The 26,306-nt window shown below is 44.2% G+C and overlaps 1 protein-coding gene across 1 annotated transcript in view; it reads left to right on the top strand.

The window, feature by feature from the left end:
• Positions 1-1,957: 1,957 nt before the first annotated feature.
• Positions 1,958-26,306, top strand: part of FAM135B (family with sequence similarity 135 member B) — a gene marked incomplete at both ends in the record, with an annotated part of 166,943 nt that continues 142,594 nt past the window's right edge. Inside the window, one exon of the mRNA XM_079722706.1 lies at positions 1,958-2,034. Coding sequence (XP_079578832.1) covers positions 1,958-2,034 — 77 coding nt within the window. The remainder of the gene's footprint in view (positions 2,035-26,306) is intronic.

The raw sequence follows: 26,306 nt of genomic DNA, 5'->3' as shown, positions 1-26,306 counted from the left end.
CAGCACTTTTTCTGAGGCTTTTCCAGGCTCATCAGCTTGAAATTCCATCCTGCAGAATTTATAGAGGTTGGGTCCTAGGATCTGCTGCATTTTAATGTGGTATGCGGAATCCTGTGTCTTTTGAAATGTTGCCCCAGATGGCACCCTTGCCAGAGCTGAGATGCAGCTAAGGCCTCGTTAATCCCTTGTGCTCTTATTCTGGGGAGCTGGCCGAGCATGGCCCCATCAGCTGCAGTGAAGTTGTGCTCTGAACCCCAGCGATGGTGGTCTGGTTCTCAAGGTGTCTTGGGGGCAGAAAGAAGAGGGGCTTTGAAAGGAGACTTAGGTACCGATCACCGCTTGCCAGCTAGGAGAGAACAAATTTCCTCTTACTCCCCCCGCCCCCCTCTTATTCTCTCCCCTCCCCAAGATCATGCCAGCTGCTACCTATTTAGAACCTTCTAGTTCCCCCAGAACCTGCTCAATTGCAAGGAATTGCAAGTAATTATCTCCTATCCTCCTCCTAGGTAGCTTGTACTGTCCCATTACACATGGTAGTAAACTGAGGCTGCTTACCAAAAGTACACACCACTAGAATATTCTGGAGTCACAAAGGGGCTCCAGGTTGGAGACTTTCTGATCCTTTTCCTTGTCTGCCCTATGGGGCAAGAACTTTTTTTTTTGGGGGGGGGCAAGAACTTTTATCACAACATTCTTCTTGGACAGAATCAGACGACTCACATAAAATATGCAGCACTGGGCTTCCCTGGTGGCGCAGTGGTTGAGAGTCCACCTGCCAATGCAGGGGACACAGGTTCGTGCCCCGGTCCGGGAAGATCCCACATGCCGCAGAGCGGCTGGGCCCATGAGCCATGGTCGCTGAGCCTGCGCGTCCGTAGCCTGTGCTCCGCAATGAGAGAGGCCACAACAGTGAGAGGCCCGCGTACCGCAAAAAAAAAAAAAAAAAAAAAAAAAAAAAAAAAAAAAAAAAAATGCAGCACCAAGAATACAGTAAATGCTCAGTAAAAGTCAGTTGCTTTTGCTTCCTCCAAATCTCTGATATCTAGGTGATTTCATATCCTCAGAAAATCCATCCTGCCTTGAGTCTCCCTGTCAATTTGTTTCTCATCCTAGACTGGGAATATTTTAATTTTGTACCCTTTCATCTTTCCTATCCAACCTTCTTATTATTGGCCCAGGGTCTCCTGGCTTGGAAAATCAACAACCTGTCACGTTGGGTTCAGCATCTGCTTGGCGATAGCGCCCACTACCTCTGCTTCCCCTGCTCAGTAGAAAACACATTTGTCCTTGCACTCCAGGCACCTTAGATCTTTAGAGGCTACGTTTATACTAACAATGATAGAACCATCTTCATTCATTATTATTAATCATTATTAATTGTCTCTTACATTTATGAGCTTTTTACTACATGTTGGGAACTGTGCAAAGTGCTCTATGTGACAGATTTATTTAATCTCCCCATTGTCTATCAGAGTTATATGTCATTTCCAGTCCTCCTGTGACAGATGAGGAAACTGAGGATGGGATAGGTTCAGTTGACTTGCTCAAGGTCACACAAGTAGAGAGTGGAGGAGTGGGGATTCCTGCTCTGTTGGCCATGAAGCATGTGCTCGTAGCTGGGATGCCAGTGCCTCCAGGTGCTGACAGGTAAGGAAGGGCAGGGAACTAGCCCAGCTTTAGAATTAGTGTATCTGGCTCTGAGTCCCAGTTCTTGGAGGTGTGAGCTGTGTGACGTCCTGTAATTTGCTTCATCTCTCTGTGTCTTTGCTATAATAGGGACCCCTGGGTGATGGTGTCCAGTGGACACGTCATGGTCTCGTTGGTCAGATACCCTTGTCCATCTAAATCAGTGCTGTTTGAGTTCCAGTTGTAGAAGCCCAGGCTCTCTGTGTTTGGCTGATGTGACCTCAAGCTGTTCATTTCCCTCTTGTTTTTTAGGTAATGAACCAAAAAGATCATGTCTGAAGTACAAGGCACGGTTGAGTTTTCTGTAGAGCTACATAAATTTTATAATGTGGATCTCTTTCAGAGAGGGTGAGTATGCTTTCACTATTTGTATTTGTTTACATATTTGTTTTGTTTTGTTTTTTCTCTGGCAGATCTTGGTGGTGAGGACGGGTCATAGGGAATTTTGGGTTAATGAGGAAAGAATTTGTATTATTTTTCCTGCCAAGTGGAAAATCCAAACTTTTAGTGCATTTGAAAATAAGCCATAAATTGACGAAGACCAGGAAATGCTAATTTCTCTCTAATTTCTCCTCCTGCGCCTCTTCCTACTTTCTCTTCCCATTAAATCTGTCAGTCAGTGTTAAAGGAAAGTGAATTTATTGGAAACGAAGCTTGCCTGGGTAGCTCTGTTAAGAAAGGTGTCTGTAGGATCAGTATGTCTAGGGGCCATCTCCCCAAACCACATATCATAAAACCTGTACCCAGATCTCTCAAAAACTGAGAATTTACAATGTCTTTTTTAAATACACAATTAAAATATAGCTGCTCCTACTTTTTCAGGATGTACTCTGAATTTGGCATTTTACGTGCATGATCTCACTAAGTCCCACACTGAGATGGAATCACCAGTTCATCCGAGCCCAACACTAAGTAGACTGAGATATGTGCACTTACATATGGATTTGTAACCATAATTATTAATAACGTACCTCATCTGAACTGTATATTGACCATAAGATATTGACTAAAGCTTGTATGAAATCGTCATCGTTAACAAGACATTTCAAAATGGCACATCCAGAACACAAAGAGAGCCCTGTGCAGGCGGTAAGGGAGGTTGAAAATGAATATGGAAATCATGAATTATTCGATAAGCCTGTGGTGCTCTTTTCTTCTTTCCAGATCTATGTGGTTTGGGGAAGCACCTCGTTTAGCTGCATTCACTGCTAAAGTCTAATGTTGAATTAGTCTGAATTAAAACCAGACCACTGAATCACTGTTCTATGTATATGTATATATATATATATATCTATATATATATATATATATATATATATATATATGTATGTATTTTAACATGCATAATATATTATATATAATTTTATTATTGTATATTACTGTATATATATTACCACTGTATATATAATATATTATATATGTTATGTATATAATTTTATTACTGTGTATGTATGTATTACAAAAGTTATGTGTTCCATCAATACATAAAATAATTATTTTTAAAACATGAATTACACATTTCTTATCTAATCTTTTAAAATACCTTTTCTCGTGTTTATAATGCATACTATATACAAGTAGAACTGTACATGTATATGATTTATAAATAAATATACATATATTGGGGTTGCATGCCCAAAAATGTTTTTACTGGTAAACATGCAAATCAACGTTGGAGACTACTGGTCCATCTAGCAGAGCAAGGAGAACTCTCACAACTTTCTTCTAGCTCTTAATGCTACTATTTCATGGTGTCAAGGAGTGTGGAAATCTAGGCACACACTTCGATGTGGATGAGGGCATAACTGTATGACCAAACTTGCTTGAGGGTGGGTTTCATTTGCGCTACCTCCATGAACAAGCTAGGGCATCTTTTGGATGAAGGCGATTAGACCTCTCGGGGGTGGAGGGAGTGCTAGGATCTCTAAGGTCCCATGTGCAATAAGACCTTGACATGAATGGTCCCCAGCCCCCTGGATTCTGCCTACAGGGAGCTGTGGACAGGCTGGGCATGATGCCAGCCAGGATTCTGCATCTGCCAGGGGAGTTTCTGACAGGCGTGGTCCCTGATGCTCAAGGGCCAAGGAATTTTCCACTCTGAATCCTACAGGAGCCATGAGGATGGTGAAATGTAATTACTTTCCTAGCAAGCACTCTGTGGGGATGTGATAGCTTCAGTACAGACCTAGTAGGCAAGGTGGGGGCCTGGGTGAAAGAAAGTGGGTGATCTCCTGATGTCATTAAAGCGAAGGAAGATGGGATTTGGGGAAGCTGGCCCCTTTTGGGGGGTGTGAGGATATATGATTAAATGTGTGCTCCATACTGTCCTTGGGATGGTAGAAATCAGAGCTGGGGCTTGCAAAGGGAGGAGAGCGCCCTTCTTTGGATTGCGTTTGGCTGTGGTCATCCAGGTTCCACCTGGCTTCTCCAGTTGATGAGCAGTGCCTATGGGCCTGTTTTACAAATGCGCTAGCTCATTTACCCCATCTGCCCAGATAGACACCCCTTCTTGATTTCTTGTGAGATGTTGTGTTGGAACCGCATGGATACAGAACTGAGAATATTGAATGAGGATTTGCCCTGACCAGGGAGTTACTTGCTTACAGCACATTTATATTTGTCAATAGATTTTCTAGTCCCAGAATGCATACTGCTTTTTGGTGATGTTTGCTTTGAACAGTCAACTTGCATTTATGCACGGTCTGTGTTGACCGAGGTGAATTCTCAACGGAAAAGCATCTCCTGAAACCAGTCAAAAGCATCATGAATTGTCACCCCTGTACTTGGCAGTGAGACTCATCCTGATAAAAAGGCAGGGGCAGGGAGGCACTTGGGAGCCTGGGCGGGCGTTGGCCGAGCAGAAGACCTGGAAGGGCAGGATCAGAAGGGCTCAGCAGTGTCAGGAAGCAGAGCCAACCTGAAAGACCAAAGTGCAGTGAAGAGTAGGAATGGAGAAGTGGATGGGGGTAAGAGGGTTATAGAATTCATCCCAGCTTATCTTTGACTGGACGTGTGATTATAGAGATATTAATGTCAACTGCCACAAACTTTCTTAGATTGCTGTGGGGGGAGGGCTGGGCTGCAAAAGGGAATGATAGTGATGTCATGTGTGGCTTTATCTTCTTCTCAACTGGATCCAAGCTCCTTCAGGCTAAGGACTCCATCTTACGTGACTTCATATGGCCAATGCCCAGCATAGAGCCTGGTGCACCCTGACAGATCAAGAACAGCTTAGGTATGGGGTCACATGGATCTTCATTAAATGATAGTCATAAAGATAAAACAGTCCCTGATTCCTAGTGTACTATTTAAATCAGTGCTACTCAGAGTGCGGCCCATGGGCCAGCAGCATCACCATTACCTGGGGGCTGATGAGAGATGCAAGGTCTCGGAACCTGTCTCAGATGTGCTGAGTCAGCATCTCTGGTTGTGAAGCTCAGGAAACCATTTTTTAAACATGTTCTCCAGGTGGTTCTGGTTGAAAAGCACAGGAAGCACTGTTGAAAAAGTTTCTGTGAAAATATCAACCTAGGCTGTGTACTAGAATCATCCGGAGAACTGGAAAATCCACCCTCCAGACAAATTTATTTAAAAATAAAAAAATTCTGGGGTGGGACCCAGGTATCAGCACTTTCTAAAGTTCCCCAGGTAACCCCAAGGTTGAGAATGACTGGATTAGAACTAAGTGCATTTACATCACTCTGTTGTTGATAACCTCTTTATCGTTAAGAAAAAGAGACATAAATCTCTTCTTTCATTATACGGTTGTGACATCTCTTCTTCCCCAACAGGAGACTGGATCTTAACACATGCCTTTGCACATGCCTTCTGCTCAGGAACCTATAGAGATGCCACCCTGGCTTTCTAGCATGGGTTCTGGGAGCCAGAAAGCAAAAGGGAAGCTATTATTTCATTTACAATAATTTTCTCATAAGGAGATGCTTAAGTGAACAATTAATTATAAAACCCATTGCCTGGATACGTGTAAGTCATTAATATATTAATAATTCATGCCTGCTTATGAGAGCATGAACCTTCATTTCTAATAGTGTTAGCTGAAAGGGAGCTAACATTTGTCCTTGAAAATGAATTCAGATTTCATTTTCAGTCTTAACTCAAGACAAGGCTCTGAATCAAAGTGATTTTCTTCCAGAGTGAAGGTTTTCATTGTTTGATGTTCAGATTCACCTCCTGTCTTTCCTCCACCCGTTCTCTACAAGGTCATTTAGAAGATTTTCCCTACTCAGAGGTTTTAGATGATTTTACGTATAAATTCTGTCCTGCCCACAGAATAGTTGCACAAAAAAGAACTATAATCAATATGATCAGATCTTATGTGGAAGGTCCAATGCTTGTAGAAATGTTAGGATTGAAATCCCCTTAGAACAAACTCACCTGCCTTGTCTCTACCGGAGTGAAAACAGTTGGCTCCCAAGTTAAGTGATTCCTGAAAGAAAATCCCATCTTGTGTTTATGCCCTGACATCCCCACTGTGGACTGATGCCCAGTGACAGCTAAGCTCCCTGGGAAATTAGCTAACCAGCCCTGATGTGCTGTAATAGACTCAGAAATACAGTTATCTTTGCTTGCCAGAGAGCAATTCATTGATTTGTCTGGTTCTGTCGGAAACAATCCTTTTCTTTACTTCTCTTATTAAAATATGTTGCGAGCCTTTTCATTCATTCCTACCCTTTTGAAAGGGAGTGGGGATTATACATGGTTTGATTTGGGATTTTTATCACTTGCAGCCAAGGGTTCCATCTAGCACAAGGAGGGTAGATAGGCTCAATGATCTTTAAGAGTCTTTCTGTGAAATTCCATGATTATTATTTTCATCAAAATTTGATCTCTCTTTCCCCATAAAATGGCATTTTTTCTCCCCACGAAAAGTTTTTTATTTTAAATATCTGTTTAAGTAATACTGAGGATAAACAAGAATATAATTATTATAAATGTGGCTTGTTTAGTAAAACTGCTATTTAAGAACCAGTAATATACTGACACTAATAAAGGGATTTATGTCCCTCAAATATTTGTCACAATGTCCTTCTTTGAAGCAATGTAACTCTCACCATCTTTAGAAGTCTCCATTCAAATATTTTTACTTTGCTAGGTTTTACTTCTTGGCTACATATTCAGGCATATAGGCCTCTCTGGGAAACATCAGTACTCAAGGTGTGGGGTGTGTGTGTGTGTGTGTGTTTGTGTGTGTGTGTGTGTGTGTGTGTGTGTGTGTGTGTGTGTGATCAGACCTCAGAAATATGGAACGCTTCACGAATTTGCGCGTCATCCTTGTGCAGGGGCCATGCTATCTTCTCTGTATAGTTCCAGTTTTAGTATATATGCTGCCGAAGTGAGCACTAAAATGGCATTTTTAATAATTATTCCTATGGAGAGTGAACAGACGTCAGTTACCCAAGGGCTTATGTAGATGGACCTTCTGGATTATTTTTCTAGCAAATCCACATTCCTGTTAACAATTACCCTGTCCCATTTTTTTTTTCCTTTTTTTTCCCCTTTGAATCTGTGACTTCATAAGCCTGCTGCTTTAAGCCTTTTATCCTCTTAACCCCTGGCTGAGGACATGCTCAGCAGATCTGTAAAGAAAAGCTCCTTCCAGGGGGCTGAGAGTTGGCCTGCAGAGATTAAAATGTCTCTGGTGAGCTCAGAACCACCCACAGGGCCTAATAACCTCCTGGAGGAATAAAGGTGGAACAGAAAGCCACTGAAGAGTGTGGCCCTTTCTAGTTTTGTGCTCACAATGGTCCTCGCTCAGGCCTCTCAAGGAGAACGACAGGGCATGTGGTCATGGACGTGGTGTAGAGGGCAGAGCAGAGACCCAGATCTGGTCTAAGAGACAGAGACCTTGGATCTATTTCCACATCTTCTGCAACTAGCCGGGTACCCGTGGGCGAGTTACTTTCTCGGTTTCCGTACTTGTTTTGCAGAATCTCTATTAGAAGTCATGAGGTGATATTTGTAAAGCATCTAGTTAGAGAGCTAGGCCTGGCGGTGCTGCCAAAGTGGGCTAAGCCCTCTCTGGCCTCTCTGTCCCATTGATTACAATGCAAACTCTGCACCAGATGGTCCTCAGCTGGTCAGTGCCAGGGCTGGAGCAGACCATTGGCCTGGTCGGACTCTGGACTGGGTGATCCTTTTTATATTTTAGGCAGTTATTTAAATTCATCACTACTGATCTCCCAGGAAGAGGTCTCCTTGCCAGTCGGAAACCTAATGGACTCCATGCTGATTTGTATTGGCCTCAATGGGGGAAATTCTGCTTTCTGTTCTTTATCTCATTTTTGGAATCTATAAGGTGAAAATGCCACAGTTCTTCTGCCTTTATTGAGATGTAATTGACATATAATATTGTGTAAGTTTAAGGTGTATGTGTGATGATTTCATATATGTATATATCATGAAAGGCTTACAGTATGGTTAGTCCAGACATCCCTCAGCTCAGATAGTTACCATTGTGTGTGTGCGTGTGTGAGATCATTTAAGATCTACTCTCTTACTAGCTTTCCAATACACAGTACATATCTAAAGAAATAATAGCTTTAGGGAAACTCGTGAGATACAATCGTCAATAGAGGTATACTGAACTATAGGATGTTTCTTTTCTAGAAGGGTCTTTGAGTGGATCTTGGGTCAGAGTTGAAGATATAAGAGAATGAAGTCCTTAACTGCTCTGATTTCTTTCCCAACTGTTGTCAAATGTTGCTCAAAAGCAATTTTAAATGCATTTCATCGTTTTCTCATTTTAAACTTTCAATAGCTGTCATACAGAGTGAAGTCAGAAAGAGAAAAACAAATATCATATATTAATACATATATGTGGAATCTGAAAAAATTGGTATAGATGATCTTACTTACAAAGCAGAAATAGAGACTCCGATGTAGAGAACAAACGTATGAACTGGGAGATTGGGCTTGACATATATACACTATTGATGCTATGTATAAAATAGGTAACTAATGAAAACCTACAGTATAGCACAGGGAACTCTACTCAGTGCTCTGTGGTGACCTAAATGGGAAGGAAATCCAAAAAAGAGGGAATATATGTATATGTATAGCTGATTCACTTTGCTGTACAGTAGAAACTAACACAGCATTGTAAAGCAACTATACTCCAATAAAAATTTAAAAAATAAACTTTTAATAGCACACACATATAGTTTTGCCTAGTGAAAGAATTATGGTGACATTTTCATCCTTGTACTTTTCCTTATTTTTCACAATATACATATCACTTTTGTAATCAGAACCCTCTCTCTCTCTCTCTCTCTCTCTTTCTATTTCTACCTGTATCTCTCTTTCTCTCCTTTTACACCAGGTAGACAGTATTTCATATGTACATGTGTTTTGCTTTACAAAAATCTAATATATTAGTTTGTTCTCTATTTTCTCTCTTTCCAGGTTGTGAACATTTTTCATCACCCTCTACGTCCCTTTAAAACATGCTTAATAGCTGCAAAGAATTCCATCATAGGACTCCATCATAATTTATTTAACCAGTGCTCAATTTGGGGACATTTTGCTTCTTTTATTTTTTTTACATATTAAAATGCATTTCATTATTTACAGTTGTCATGACATTTTTGTTCTTGAATGATTAGGAAACACTTCACTCTTGATAAGATAGACAGGACACCCTGAAAATGAAGGACTTTTCTCACGTGTCTTCCTTCCAAGCCCCTGGTAATGTTGATGAAGATGAATACTCTGCTTGACCAAGCTCTTGTATCATCCAACAGGGTGAGGGAGGAAATGATCGTCACCCTAACAGTCCTTGTTTAATCTCAAATCTCTGTTCCATCTCGTCTTAGACTTCTGCAGAAGGCATTTTACAAAGCTCAGAGGAATTAAACACTGATTAAGAATCTTCATGGCATCAGGCAGGGAATCTCCGCCTTTTGCGTAGAGGAGCATTTGTGAACAGTGGGAATCTAAAAATCTCCCACGTCACTGATGCCTGCGTCTCCACGGCCTCACAGATCCCAGGAATTGGCACTCAGGTCACTGCAGTTACTGTTTGGGAAAAGAAAAGACATGCCTGGAAGGCGGGTTCTTTGCTGCTCTTCCTAAAAGTAGGCAGAACTTTGCTTCATTGGCATGCTGTGCTCCCAGAAAGGGTGAAATTCTGTGCTCTCTCTGAAAAAATCCCTTTAGTGTCATTGCATGAAACTTTTATGTCTCATCCCACTAGAATCAACCAGAATTTATTTGGAGTAGAAAATTATAAAATTATTATTACAAATAGCCTCACGTAACCCCACAATTCTACAAAGGACGTAGTATTATCCCTAAATCATAGAGGAAGCAGAGCCTGACATGGGTTCCAAGTCTGGCTCAGTTTTGCACATTGTGCAGGTGGCCAGGTGGAGGGTTTCTTGCGGGGATGCCTGAACCCCAGAGTCCATGCATTTGCTTTCTACTTCACGAGGCATGTTTTGTTTGGCTTGGGCAGACAAGGATGTTCAGATGTTACGATGACTGCACCTGCCTCCAACTTCTGTAAACGCTTGCACTTCTGCAAACAACACAACTACAGAGCATGACTTTCCCTCCTGCTCAAACTTCCTTTCCTGGTTGCCTGGCAGCTATCTGGATGTTTTCCTTGAATAATCAGGGGATGATGTACTGGGAATTGAATCCTTCCAGCCAAGACTGACAGACCCCAGAGGCATTTGCTTAACCAAATCTATTCACACTTCTTTGACAAAAGATCTTTCCATAAATAAATTCCTTGGAGAAGATCTCTTGCCCCCCTTTTTTCTACCCATTAAAGCTTCCTCTACTGTCATCTTTCTCAAGAAGGAATATGTAGCATGCCTCCCATGCAACCCTTGCACAAATTGCCCCTTGTAAAACAGACCCAGGGTCGTCTCTTGTTCTTTTATTTATTTCCTCATTAATTTACCCATTCTGGAGACTTTGAGCCTCTTGCTCTCGTCGGCTCTGTCCTAGGAATTCTGGGCAGAACGTTGAGAAAGAGCCATGAACTCAAGTTGTTTCCAACGTGCCATGGGAGAAAGAGATGTAAGTTAATAAAGTGATGTCAGAAATGGAACAAGAAAGCAGGGACAAGGTCCTAAGGTGCTGAGGGAGGACAGGGATGCCGTCTCCTCACTCGGGAGGCATCACGACAGGTTACCCAGAAGACGGGGGTTCTACTAGTCGGGTGAAGGCTGGAGGGGAATCTCAGTCATTGAGAACAGCATGTGCAAAGGCCTGGGGATGATAAAGATCATGGCATCCCTGGGAAATGCCACACTGCTGAAGAGTGCTCCCTAGAGGTGGTGTTTTTTTTTGTTTGTTTTTTGTTTTGTTTTTTGTGGTACGCGGGCCTCTCACTGCTGTGGCCTCTCCCGTTGCGGAGCACAGCCTCTGGATGCACAGGCTCAGCGGCCATGGCTCACGGGCCCAGCTGCTCCACGGCATGTGGGATCTTCCCAGACCGGGGCACGAACCCGTGTCCCCCGCATTGGCAGGCGGACTCTCAACCACTGCGCCACCAGGGAAGCCCGAGGTGGTGTTTTTGATGGAGTGGGAGAGGCGGGATTGCACTTTGTGGATCAAGGAGGCTAAGAAACCATTTAAGTAAGGGAATTTCTTGATGATTTGTGTTGTAAAGATGATGCTTTGGAAGCAAAGAGGGTGGCAAGTGGGATGGGGAAAAATAATGACCGTGGTGAGGACAGCTCAGACGGAGAACAGTTGAAAAATCTTGAAGCAGCGGAATGGGAAGAATTGGTGCTTTAATGTAATGTTACGGGGGAGAGAAGTCATAGTGATAGTCAGTCGCTCCCTTGGGTGAATTAGTACATAAAGTCGAGGAGGAGGAGGAGGAGGACCAGGCAGCCAGAGATGATGTGAGTCTAGAGGGCTGGAGGCAATGGGGTATCTGAGTCCAGAGACCAGGTGGGAATCAGGGCTGGCATTGGTCTGCTCATGGGCATAATTGAGCCTGCATGAAATCATTCAGTAACTTGTGACACTTTGTGAGCTCAGACTGTATGCCAGGACCTTTCCTATATCAACTCACTTGATGCTATTGACAGCCCTATGAGCTAGGTATCATTACGTTCATTTTACAGATGGGTAAACTGAAGCTCCAGGACGCCTGGCTATCCCAGGGCAGAGTCAAGGTTTGAATTCATGGCTGTTTGCCTCCAAAGCCGGTATTATCCACACTGTTTTTTTATTCTGTTGGCGAGACCAGACTCCAAGAGAAAAATCACAAGTTAAGCACAATTGGGTGGAAATGCAGACTAAGATGTTTGAACTTTCTCCTCTAAGGATGTTACAGGAGGGGCGAGTATGAAATGTTTGAAGTAGGGGAGGATCAGATTTGGGTTAGAACACCCTTTGGCTTAAGCATGGAGAATGCAGGCACTGCCTGACAGGTAGTTGGCACTCACACATTTGAATTCCTAGTCATTGGTTGAAGTTACTTATCTGAACCAGGTCCGGATGATGGAGACGTTTACTGAGCAGTGTGACAAAGACGTTTCTCATCACACTCCACATCCTGTCGGTTGGTAGTTTCTGAGGTTTGTATAAAGCTCAAATCCCACCGCTGATTTCTCTCTTCAGATGACTTAGTGAGCTCCAGACCCATAAGAAACAGTAATGAAATGGAACCAATGTCCTTTTTTTTTTTTGCGGTATGCAGGCCTCTCACCGCTGTGGCCTCTCCCGTTGCGGAGCACAGTCTCCGGACGTGCAGGCTCAGCAGCCATGGCTTACAGGCCCAGCCACTCCGTGACATGTGGGATCTTCCCGGACCGGGGCACGAACCCGCGTCCCCTGCATCAGCAGGCAGACTCTCAACGACTGCGCCACCAGGGAAGCCCCCAGTGTCCTTTATTTGTAGCTGGGAAAGTTCCTAATACTTTCACAGGGCAGGGTATTGACACAACAGATTAAGCAATAAGGATTAGGCATAGGCATAGATGCCACAATGGGATTTCTTCCTGCCTCTGTCTGCCCCAACTGAGATAAATCTTTACACGCAAGTGTTTAGAGACAGAGGAGGGAGAGGGAAGGAGAGAAGATGAATGGATACCTTGGGTCCAAGAGGGGCCCAGGATTTATAGGCTGAGCTGTACTTACTGAATACAAAGAATAAGTGGCAGATAGAAGACTGTGCATGGCTCTCGATATTTGTTGTCTATTATTAAAATACATTCCTTTCAGTATTTCAGTTTTTAACCAATCAATTTGGCAGTGCTTTTCTACACTCACTTCCTGGGTCACCCAGTCCCATGGATTTAAATACCACCTATGAGCCACTGGCTTCGCAGTTTATGTCATCAATTTCTCCTCTCTTCCATACTTCAGACTTGTCTGGTAGGTGTTCTCCATCCATTGTCATCTTGCTGCTAAAAGGCATCTTAAACTTGATCTATCCAAACCAATAACCTGATCTCCTGCCCTCCCAAGCCTCTTCCATCAAACAACCCCATCTCAGTCAACTCCATCCTTCTAGGTGTTGAAGCCAACATCTTAGAGCAATTTGTGACTTCTTTCTCCCTCATACCTCGTGTCCACTTCATCCAGAAATCTTATTGGCTCTATCTTCCAAATTTATGCAGAATATGATATTTCTCACCTCTATTGCTAATATGCTGGTTCTAGCCACCGTCCTGTCTGTGCCATCTGGATTTGCACAATAATCTTCCCCATCTGATCCCCCTGATGCTACCCTTGCTCATCTCTAGCCTCCTTACAACACAGAAGCCAGATGGTCCTTGCAAAGCATAAGTCAGACTGTGAGGCTCCTCTGTTCTCCAACTTACTGTGAACAAAGCCAGAATGACTTACTCTTTCCCTCATTGGCTCACCTCCTGCCATAAGAGTCTCTCTCTTTTTTATTTATTTATTTATTTAGTTAGTTAGTTAGTTTTGGCTGCGTTGGGTCTTCATTGCACACACGGGCTTTCTCTAGTTGTGGCGAGCAGGGGCTACTCTTCGTTGTGGTGTGCGGGCTTCTCATTGCGGTGGCTTCTCTTGTTGTGGAGCACGGGCTCTAAGCACGCAGGCTTCAGTAGTTGTGGCACGTGGACTCAGTAGTTGTGGCTCGCAGGCTCTAGAGCACAGGCTCAGTAGTTGTGGCGCACGGGCTTAGTTGCTCCACGGCATGTGGGATCTTCCCAGACCAGGGCTCGAACCCGTGTCCCCTGCATTGGCAGGTGGATTCTTAATCACTGTGCCACCAGGGAAGTCCTCATAATAGTCTCTTTGTAGTTTCTTGATAATGTCGGGCATGAAACCTTTGCACTGGCTGTTCCCATTTCATGGACTGCTCTCCCATCAACTCTTTCAAGTTTACTTACTATATAAATAAGGAGGCTGAGTGCAGAGAAAGGGTACTTTGCCTTGCAGTAGTTAGGCAGCTGGGCAGTGGAAGAATCAGCTCAGGGTCTCAGATTTCCTGATTCCTAATCAAGACCTTTTTTCTCACAATCAAAAAAAAAAAAATCCCAAAGTATGTTCCATGGAACCTTAGTCCCTAGTGGCAGCCTGCCATAGTGCTCTCTTGGGATTTTCCTTGCAATAATATTTCTTTACTCATCATATCACAGATGTGTGCACACGTGCATGCACAAGTATGTGTGTGTGTGCAGGTGTGCACACACGTGGAGTGGGCTATGTGATACTAGTGTTCTAAAGACCATCCCTAGGAGATTGCTCTTTCTCCCATGCTGTCATCCATTCATCAAAAGGGTAGATTTGCAAAATTGTCCAAAGTTGGAGTTAATTGGTATGGGGGAATGGTGCATTGCTTTGTGTCCTTTTTGTCTGGAAGCCTTCTTCTGAATAATACGGAAATATGAATGTTGATGTAGGTGAAGGAAACAGGTAACATTTATTACCATCTCTTTGTAATAAGAACTTCATGTGGGATATCTAGTTTATGTCTTTGAGATATCATGTGAATGAGTAAACTTCTTAGATGAGGCCACAGGGAGGTTCAGAGGAGTTTGCTCAGTGGCTGGGATTTGGACTCTGGTGTCTGAGTCTGGTTCCCGGTCCCAAACCCTCAGAGCAATATGGTCCTGGACAAATGACTTCATCTCTCCACATCTGAAAAACAGATAATGATAGTATCTGCCTCCTATGGTTTTTGTGAACAAAAAATTACATGTGTGTGTATTGTTCTCGATGATTTTGAGCTATCTAAGTATTATTTATCATCATCATCATTATGGTTATTGTACAGTTTGCCTGAGGGAGCCTTACTGCTGTGAGTGTCAGTCCAGGCTTTCAGCCTGCCTCTGGCTCACTGTGGAGCTGATATAGTCTTGTACGTGCTCTGCATTGCTGGCTCCACTTTGCTTATCTCAGCCTGAAGAAGGGGCCACAAAACTACCTCTCTTGAGAATTTGTCCATCTGTCTATCAACATAACCATCTGTTCATTCCCCCATTCATTCTTCCTCTCATCCTGCATATATCAAACAGGTAAAAGGTGGCCCAACCTATGTAAATACTGGGGAATTAAACAAACGAACAGAAAAAGAAACAAAAAATGAATCAACCTGAGCTTAGTCCTTGAGGTATCCTAGGGACTGAACTAGGCATTTTATCTCCATCATTTCATCTAATTATCCTGGAGAAGCAGATATTATATTTCCCATTTTACACATGGGCAAACAGCCTTTGACAAACAATAAAACAAAACAACTGAAGCCATGTAGGCTGCTAATGGTTCCATTCCAAGTCTGTCTCACTTCCAATCCCATGCTCTTTCTCAGAAGCCACTCTGCTTCCCTTCCAAAACCCACATCCGGACTCCTACCTCCAAATGTCTTTCTGGGGACTCAAGAAATAAGAAAACTCAGAGATACACCACTCATTCTGTTGGCAGTAATTTCACAAGTTTCATTAGTCCAGACCTTGAGAAGGACCTGCCCGGCTCAAACATCTTGACTTGCATTGTCCAGTCCTGGTGCCAGAGGGAAGCTGGGTGTTGCTGTCTCCTCTCTGCTCTGGTCAGACCTCAGGGACTTTGAATTCCACTCCATGTATCAAATCCAGGACACCTGGAAGTGTGTTGACAAACCTGAGTACCCTAAGCCTGCAAATGAAGCCCCATCTCTACCCAACAAGGAGTAACTGAATGAATTAGAAAGGATTCAGAATTGTGTGATCACCATTTAGGGGTCACTAATGGCCTCCCAGGAAAATGAATTAGATTCATCATTAGTTTCTTCAAAGGTCAGAACTAAGACCCTGGGAGTGAAAGGAAGAAATATTTCAAGTACTTGATGTCAGGAAGCGTTTTCTAATGGAAAGATCTTCAAAGGGCAGGGTTGCTTTGAGCATCATGGGTGCCCTCCCTCTGAAGAAGGTGGGGTCAAGGTGGTTGAGAGTCTTGGAAAGCTATGTATTTGGTGAGAAGAAGGTGACGATGTATTCGATCAGAAATCTTTGAACATTTTTAAAAACCTTTGACTTCCTTTCCTCAGAGTGAATCTTAAAGGAAAGCCTGATATATAAAAGGGAAAAGTGGGACTGGTTTGGTTGACATTTCACGGGGTGCAACCTCCTAGGCTGCTCATCATATCATGGGGGCATCATTGCATCTACTTGAAAACCTTTGGAAAAACAACAGTAAAGGTAGTAACCACTGTATTGGCTAACATTTATTAAACACTGAACCTGGAACTCTTCTAGGCTTTGTATTTATTACCTCATTCAGTTCTTCAGACAATCCCATGAAGTCAGGGCTAGGATTCTGTCACTATCATGTAGGTGAAAGAACGGAGGGTCACACAGGTGATGGGCCTCATTTGAGTTGACACTGCTGGGCTCAGGCAGAGCCGGGCTGTATGTTATGACATAGATTGGAGGGTCTCTAAGGTCATGCCAATTCTTACTAGTCTGTGATTTTCCCAGGACTGGTGTGTCTGCATCAGATCCCAAGTAGCCAACCCCTGGAGACATGTAAGCAGAGCAGATGGTGGGTTGAGGGCTGCTACCCAGATTATCTAACAAGCAATTAAAAAAATCTCAGGAGACTGCAAGGCGGCTGTTTACTGGAGAAGCAGCAGGTTGTCCCTTTCTGCGGGTGCAGTGCTAACTGGGCACCATTCCTTTTTGGCTATTCTTTCTTGGGATCTTTCTGAAGCCTGGGTTTCCATGCATGATGCACCAGCAGAGATGACCTGTAGGACTTTTAAGCTCAGTGTGATAGTTCCTGATATTGGTGCAAAGGATTCAAGACTTCCTATAAGCATTGTCACCCCTTTTGTCCTCTGACTTTGACAGCGAATTGTGGGCTTGTGGTTCGTTGATGCCACAGGAAGTGATGCTTTGTGTTTTGAAAAGCTGAGGTCTACTTCCACTCTTTTGTCTAGAAAGCACCTGGGAGGACAAGGACATGGCATTAGCAGGGTCCTGTTCTGAAAACTTCCATCTCCCCAGCGAGCAGCCAGCTCCTCTTGGAGAAGATGTCTTCCTACTGCAGACCTGTCATCACCTCCCTTCATTTATTCTTTCTTTTGCTCATTTGTGTATTCACTCATCAACACCTATGTGCCTGTCATGGTGCTAGATACTAGGGACCCAGAAGTGATGGACACAAGACCTTTGCATTGAGCTGCTAACTCCGTGTGGTAGAAACAGACACACATTATTGGGCAGTGTGATTGTGATGAGCATTTATGAGCTCCTGCTACATGCCAGGCCCTCTGCTGAGCGCTTTGCATGATCTTACTTAATCTTCACAGAAACTGAGGCAAGTCCAATCTGCACCCACCTTCTAAAATGGGGAAACTGAGGCCGTAGAAGTTGTGCAAAGCAATATGGGAAGTCTTCTGTGGCAGAATCTGGTTTACCCTTGGAGAATTCAGGAAAGACTGAGAGTCAAGGATTGGGGTCCCTGCTCCTTCTGAGGTGTCAGATGTTTTAGTTGATCATTGGGTAGTTTGGGGGCAGGGAGGGGCTTGAGATAGAGCTGGACAGGAAGCTGGGTTAATACCACCAAGTTCTCCAGAGGGGTTTGCATCAGTATATAGGGACCAACACATTGTTCAACCAGGAATCCTCTTGTGATTCTGGCAGCTAATTTGCCTCCCAGCCAACCTGTGCATTAGGGATTAGCCAGGATTTTGTATGTTCTGTTGCCTCCAAGCTTTGCATTTGCCCCTACGACTGCTAGGAACATCCTTTTTGTCTGCAGTGTTCTCCCTGCTAACTCCTGCTCAGGTTTTTTGTCTCTTCTAAGATATCACCTATCTCAGGAGACTTTCTTATGGCTTATCCTGGTCAGGAGGCTCCTCCAGGCTTTCCTTTGTCCTACCACTAGCGCTGACCACCTCTCCATGACCTCCAAGGGCCTGACATCCGGGTTCCATCCTTTCCTGGTTCCCAGGCTTGCCTCTCAGTGCTGGCACAGAGTGGAGCTCAATGAAAGCTTATTGAGAAAGAGACGATTTGGGTTGAAATATTTGGACCCTCCCCATCTATGTACTGAACAATAAAACAGTATTTATTGAGGGTCGACTGTGTAGTTGACACAGTTCTGGATGCCATGTTCATGGTTATGACCTGAGCAAAACAGTCCCTGCCCTCACAGAACATTGGTCCAGTGGGCGAGACAGTCATTACGTCTAAACTCCCTTTTCTAAGGAGCCAGTTCGGTATGAAATACGTGCTATGATGTAAAGTGCAGGTGGCCATAGGAAATATGACAGGAGACGCCTCATTTAGAATGAGGGCTCAGGAGAGATCTCTTGGAGGAAGGAACATTTAAAAGGAGACTTGAAAGTTAATTAAAAAATAGCTAAGTTTGAGTGGGAGGAAAGAGGCTGAACAAAGGGCAGGCATGAGGCCCCAGGAAGGAACACTTAGTCCAGAGAATGAAGTAAGGCCATTGCAGCTGCTGGAAGGTGAACTCGTACCAGATTCTCTTAGGTGTTACTGCTTTTGCTCAGACTTTCCAGAAAATAAATATATGTATATATATATATATATATATATATATAATTATTAATCATCTCTGTCCTTGATAAAGTCTTGAATGAATAGAGAATTTATTCCATTGCAGTGTTAGATTGGGTAGCGGCAACACTGTTTCATCAACAGAAGAAGCTAAAGGGCTGTGTATAAGTTTTTGTTACTATGCACCACCTCTGTTGTTCTTCTAAAGCAAGTATTCATGTATCAGTGCTTAAACCATATTCTCTCTGTTTGACTTTAAATTATATTTTTAAAAATTATACTTTTATTATGAATATATATATGAATTATATTTTTATATATGAATATATATATGAATTATATATTTTTTAAAAGTACCAGATTCTGCATGGCCTCGTTGCACCATTGAGGATCTTCCACTGTATCCCATTGGGCACCTCCCTTTGAGAAGGGAGGCAGCCACACACAATCGAACCTCAGAGTCATTCTTGACACTACTTATGCCTCAGGCAATGCTTTTTTTTTTTTTTACATCTTTATTAGAATATAATTGCTTTACAATGGTGTGTTAGTTTCTACTTTATAACAAAGTGAATCAGTTATACATATACATATGTTCCCATATCTCTTCCCTCTTGTGTCTCCGTCCCTCCCACCCTCCCTATCCAGGCAATGCTTTTGACTTTTGTTCATGAGATACCCCAGACCCAACCCAAGCCTCTGTCATCTCTCTCCGGATGCCTTTCACTGCCTCTACCTAGTCTCTGCTTCCTCCCTGTTCCCACTCTTCCCTCTGTGGTCCACACAGCAGCCCGAGGGTCCTTTTAAGACCGAAGCCATGCCACTCTCTCACTTCGTCCCAGCTTCCCCTTCCCCCTCCCCGTGTCCTCAAGTCCATTCTCTGTGTCTGCGTCTTTATTCCTGTCCTGCCCCTAGGTTCTTCAGAACCATGTTTTTCTTTTTAAGATTCCATATATATGTGTTAGCATAGCACAGGGAGATCAGCTCGGTGCTTTGTGACCACCTAGAGGGATGGGATAAGGAGGGTGGGAGGGAGATGCAAGAGGGAGGAGATGTGAGGATATATGTATATGTATAGCTGATTCATTTTGTTATACAGCAGAAACTAACATGCCATTGTAAAGCAATTATACTCCAATAAAGATGTTAAAAAATAAATAAAGATGGTGATTATCTGCTTATGAAAAAAAAAAAAAGACCTAAGCCAGGGAGTGTCACTTCTCTGCCTAAAACTGGTGACTTGATGCCTCATTTCCCTCAGGGCAGCAGCCCAAGTCCTCATGATGGCCTATGAGGCCCTTCCTGACATCTGGCCACCTGCCTGTTCCTCCAACATCCTCCCCCCCCAACCTGGGGCCTTTGGGACATCCTCCTCCATCTGGAACGTTCTTCCCTAGTACGTCCGCAAAGCGCAACCTCTCACCTCCATTAAGTCTTTGTTCTTGTCACCTTCTCTCATCACACTTGAAGTCTGCAGCTTCTGCCAATGGGACCCTCTTTTCCCTCATCATCTTTCAACATACCATGGACATAACTCGTTTGCCGTGTTTTTATTTATTTGATCCTCCCGCTGAAATGTAAGCTGTACAGATGCAGGGATCTTTATCTGTTCCTGTCACTGATGAATCTCAGTGCCTAGGATACTCCCTAACAGTGAGTACCTTCTTCAACTATTCTTCATGGTGCAAACTTTTAAAGGAAAAAAAAAATGCAGGCACACCTTACAGGAATCAATGCAGGTCATTGCAGCGTGGAACTTAAGGAAGAAAAGGTTACTGGTCTATGAACATAAAAACGTCATTGCAGTTGCTTCTGAATCTCTTGCCTGCATGTTTGCGAGAATTCGTGGTGTGTGCACCCGTGTTTGTGAGCATGTATGGTTTTAGTCATGCATGTTTCCATGTGCACATACCTGTGGTCATGTGTGCTTACATTAGTGGGCATACATGGGCACACACACGTCTGTGGCATGCATCGTTATGGGCATGCATGGTTGCATGTGTGCATGTTTGTGGGCACATGTGCACACTTGTTTAAACAAATGGACTAGCAGACATGCCTGAACCCTGTCGTGCAGAACTGGGGACTCTGGACTTTGGGGAAGGGACCCTGGTTCTGTTGTTTCTCAGGTCCTTCCCCTGAGTCATTCTTTAATTATCCACCTCATCGTGCTAAAAGTGAAGTCTCTGCTGAGTGTCATGGTCTCCTGCTCAGCCGCGCTCTCAGACGTCTTCTCCTCTCCCGGGGGTTTGCGTGGCTGAGTTCTAAGAACAGTGTGATTACCAACGGCCCTTTAAAGTCACCTGGAGGACTCTTTGGCACGAACACAGCTTAAAGCATCTTCCTCCTTCTCAGATCTGGAAGGAGGCGGTGCCTTTTGGGACCTTGCAGCTGGCTGCACTCACTCAGAGGTCAAAGCAGGGAGGAACGGTCCTGCTGCCCGGGAGAGGAGGAGCTGCTGGGACGGGTCCTTCATCCCTCGGTGGCTGCAGAGGAGACACTTCAACCCTCTGGCTCTCCGTTTGCTCGTCTGTCACGCACGTCTGGACCCGCGCACTGTGGGTCTGGAACTGAATCCTGGCTCTGCCTCCCCCCAGCTGGAGAGAGAACTGGTGTCATCTCTCTGAGCTCAGTCTGTATTCTGTGTGTCGTAAGAAGAGGCATCTCATGGTGTTCTTGTAGAATCATGCAGGTGAAGACACGTGGAGGTCTTAGCACCATGCTCGGCACATTGCAGGCCTTCCCAATGGGAATCAATGACAGAGTTAAGTGACAGGCCAAGTGCTTTTCACATCTGCTGGCTTGAGAACACCAAGAATGTCTTAAATAACTTTGTAGCCCCTGCATGTTAAACAGCATAGAGTGCACAGTAGGGATTTGTTAAAGGTTCACTATAAATGGAAAGGTTCACTATAAAATGGAAACAACCTAAGTGTCCATCATCGGATGAATGGATAAAGAAGATGTGGCACATATATACAATGGAATATTACTGAGCCATAAAAAGAAACGAAATTGAGCTATTTGTAATGAGGTGGATGGACCTAGAGTCTGTCATACAGAGTGAAGTAAGTCAGAAAGAGAAAGACAAATACTGTATGCTGACACATATATATGGAATTTAAGAAAAAAAATGTCATGAAGAACATAGGGGTAAGACAGGAATAAAGACACAGACCTACTTGAGAATGGACTTGAGGATATGGGGAGGGGGAAGGGTAAGCTGTGACAAAGTGAAAGAGCGGCATGGACATATATACACTACCAAACGTAAGGTAGATAGCTAGTGGGAAGCAGCCGCATAGCACAGTAAGATCAGCTCGGTGCTTTGTGACCGCCTGGAGGGGTGGGATAGGGAGGGTGAGAGGGAGACGCAAAAGGGAGGGGATATGGGGATATATGTATATGTATAACTGATTAAACTTGTTATAAAGCAAAAAAAAATAATAAAGAATGAACATAGTAAAAAAAAAACATAATGAAAGGGTGCATAATTAGCACCTTCCCCTTTTCTTCCTTGGGGAGGTTAATGTCCTCGCTGCTGAGGGAGGCCTTGAATGACGGGCTAAGACATTGATGTTTATGCTTTAGGGGCAGGAAGGGGACGATGGCAGGGGACATGGGCCCAGTTATGTCCGAGGGCAGACGTCTTCAGGAGGTTATTGAAGTGGCCAAGTCTTCATTCACTCATTCAATTTATCAAACACCGTTTTCTCCCATTTAAAACAATCGTGGTAAACACATTACAAAAACGTACCTTTTAACCATTTTTTAAGTATACGGTTCTGTGGCTGTAAGTACATTCACATGGTTGTGTGCCCATCACCACCATCCATCTCCAGAACTATCCATCTTATATGTATTATCTGCATATATCTATATTTGTATACAGATACATGTACACAAACATGCACACACACTGATGGAAGCATTTTAAAGAAGAATAAGATTATATTGTACACAATGAACACATTTTTTTCCCCGACTGTTTACTCACAGTTGAATGGATGAATATTTTCTGAGGGTCTCTACAGTCAAAGGCTGAGGGACATGAAAATGCAAAAGTATTGTCAGAGCAATATCGCCAGAATGAGTTGGAAGCCAGGATCAAGAACTCGGTGGGTTCAGGACTGAGTCATTCACTCATCCCCCTAAATGAAGAAGTCAGAGAAATAGGCTGTAGAAATCAATAAGGCACATGTTCTTCTAGCAAGGAGCTCATGGTCTGGGTCTTGGGTTAAGCAGGGACAATCCAAGTATTCATCCTTTCCTAATTGGTGCTTTGAGGGACTGCTGGGTGCCAGGCATTGTGCTGGGGTTTTGGCCTGAACAGGAAGGAGCAGGATATTCTTGCCCCTCATAGGGCATGACCTCACCAGGGAAGGTCCACCTTGAGAGCCAGCATTGGAGATGCAGTGTCACCAGCCGACCCTCTGGAGCCCCAGGCACATAGAGAACAGGGGGTGGGTGATGGACAGTACCCTACTCTGCAGGTGTCGGGGGGCAGGGATGGGGAGCCTTTGAGTTGAGTCCTGACAAATGAGGACAACTGGAGGTGTTTGAGGCTGTCATCCCAAGGAAGGGGAGTGACACCTGCAAAGGTGTGGTTGTGCAGAAGAGTAGGAGGCATTCACAACAGCACATTATACCAGGAGCAGAGGCCGATGATGTCAGGATAGAGAGCAGACTTGTGGCTGCCAAAGGGGAGGGGGGTGGGGGAGGGATGGGTTGGGAGTTTGGGATGAGCAGACGCAAACTATTATATGTAGGATGGCTAAACAACAGGGTCCTCCTGTAGAGCACAGGGAACTATATTCAATATCCTGGGATAAACCATAGTGGAAAAGAATATGAAAAAGTATGTATATGGATGGATAACTGAATCACTTTGATGTATAGCAGAAATTAACACAACATGGTAGATCAACTATACTTCAATAAAATAAATTTTTAAAAAGATGATAGGAGAGAAGAAGAGACATCTGATGCAGAATAAGGAGTCAGAACTTGATAAAAGGCAGATCCTGTGCAGAGGAATCTGGTCTCAGGTTTAGCTGTCCCAGGCAGGGGTTGGAATTGTCTTTCTTCCACGAACTGGTTTGGAGGCTAATTCCAGAAGGTCCCTGACTATGGGATGTTCCCTTATCTCTCCATGGGTCACTGAGCCCTTTGAGATATCCTGTGATTCAGTAACATTCTGCAATGTTATTTTTTTCTCAAAGTGTTTTTAAGATTTGTTGAAGGACTGTCATTCTAAAATATATATATTTATATATAATATATATATATAATTCTAAAAATATATATATATATATATATTTCTTTCCAAATCCCAACTGTAGAGTTCTCTCTTATGGAGGATTGGGAGGTAAGAGTGTCACCACTCACCCTGTTTTATGCGAGGTCATCTCCCTTCCACCATCTTCCTAAAGAAGCATCACACAGATGTCCAGAAAGCACTGCCAGCCCTGTTGCTTTGGGTGTGGCTCAACAACTTTTAAGGATTCTCATTTCTCCTCTGCTGTATTAGGAGTCCAGTTAAATTGGTTTGGAGTTCAGTGGGCTCCTGACTCCTGCGTGGGTGGACTGTACTCAGTGTTCACTCTTGTCTCCTCCCTGCCCGCCCCACCCACGTAATGTAAGACCACACACACCTTCACCCCAGGTCTTCACATGTCAGGGTTCATGGCATCACAATCCAGCCGTTGCCTGAACTCAGGCAGGACAGAGTGGTAGAGAGGACGAGTGTGCTCTCTGCACCCAGATCTGGGTCCAAGTCCCAGTTCTACCATGTCACCAGGTGGGCTGGTTTTACCTTGACTTTCAGGTTCATCTCCTGTAAATTGGGTACCTCAACAGTACGACTGCCAGGGTTGAATGGTGTAATTTATGTGACAGCATCCACCCCAGCGCCCGGCACCGGTAAGTGCTCTCTGACACTTCTCCATCAACCCTTGCTACTGCAGCACACCCCTTCACCACTCCTCTGCAGCACATGTGACAACATAATCTGAACTGGCCAGGCCCATTTACCCTCCAGACCTTTGCTGGTCTCTTTACCTGGGATGAGAGGTAGGTCACCGTCCTTTTTGTCATCTGCTGGTTTCTTTCTGAACTCCTTCTTTCCTTTAAAACTGAGTTCAAATACCCCTGATTCCTTGAGAGGCAGGTTAAAGAAACAGATTGAAGCAAATGTTAACATATTTTTTTTGCAGCCCTGAGAGTGTCAGCATCATTCTAATGCTGGAAGCAGAGAGAATTCTGGGCCATCCAGTTTGGCTCACAGAGAAGCAGGTGTCCTCATGGGTCTTGCCACCCAGGCTCTGCAGAAATACGAATGTCCCTTATCCTTGCAGACCAAAGGGGTCACCCTTGGACTAAAGTAGGGGGTCATCTGGGCTGCCAGGATGTGGCACCCCAGCCTTGGACCTAGAGCCAGGCAGCCCAAGTGCAAATCCAAGCTTGGATCCCTCCCGCTGAGAATCTCATCGATTACAAGACCAAGAGGACACTGGTTAGTTGCACCCGTCCTTTGCTCTTTTTCCTGCCAATAAGCAGGAACACGGCTCACAGCCCAAGCTGGAAATTGCAGCGTTGTGTGGAGCACTGCAGAAGGATTCTCCAGCAGATGGAGCAGGAAGTTAGTTCTGGCTTTCAGACTTCAGGTCGGTCTCCTCACTGTGTGGACATCTAGACAGAAAGACCTGGAGACATAAGGTGACTTGCCTAAGGTCACATGTGACTCGCCGTCAGCAAGGGTTCTAGGACCTTTTGACCACATCGCATGGGGCCGTCCTTTCACCAAGGAATATCCCGTCCCAGCCTACCAGGGGGCCTCTGCATGCTGGTATCCATCTCAGAGTTCTCATGGGGCTTGCCACAATTCTGTTGTATTTCTTTACCCCAACTTCAACTCAACCTGCTATAAAAGAAGTGGAACCAAACGAACAAAATCCAGGGCTTTGGGAACACAGCAGGTCACTCAAGTGTAAAGTCTTTTTTTCAAGTTTTCACTCATTTGTCATCAGTGTGAGGTGATTAAGGATTGACTGTGTTGTGCTCAACATTGGGAGACCTTTCTGTAGTGTGGGGTTATGTGGTTCAAAGAATCTGGCAAACCTTGATTTTCTTTCTTTCTTTATTTTAAAACGTATTTATTTATTTTTGGCTGTGTTGGGTCTTTGTTGCTGCGCTCGGGCTTTCTCCAGTTGCGGCGAGCGGGGGCTACTCTTTGGTGCTGTGCATGAGCTTCTCATTGCGGTGGCTTCTCTTGCATGGGCTCTAGGCACGTGGGCTTCAGTAGTTGTGGCACGCGGGCTCAGTAGTTGCTGCATGCAGGCTCTGGAGTGCAGGCTCAGTAGTTGTGGCACACGGGCTTAGCTGCTCCGCGGCATGTGGGATCTTCCCGGACCAGGGCTTGAACCCGTGTCCCCTGCACTGGCAGGCGGATTCTTAACCACTGCGCCACCAGGGAAGTCCCTGACAAACCTTGATTTTAAATCCCAGCTCTGCTGCCTCTTTGCTGTGTGGCCTTGGGGAAGTCAGTCAACCTGTCTGAACCTCTTTCCTCATCTGTAATTTCAGATAATGACTACTTTTAGACCTGCTTTTAAAAGGAAGTGAAACTGTTTTCTGTCATCCTGAAGATCGTAGGGCCATTTTATT

Source organism: Hyperoodon ampullatus (assembly GCF_949752795.1).
Source record: "Hyperoodon ampullatus genome assembly, chromosome: 17".
NCBI classification, from domain to species: domain Eukaryota; kingdom Metazoa; phylum Chordata; class Mammalia; order Artiodactyla; family Ziphiidae; genus Hyperoodon; species Hyperoodon ampullatus.
Note: the sequence above shows the minus strand (reverse complement) of the source record. Positions and strands in the feature narration are given on the sequence as shown.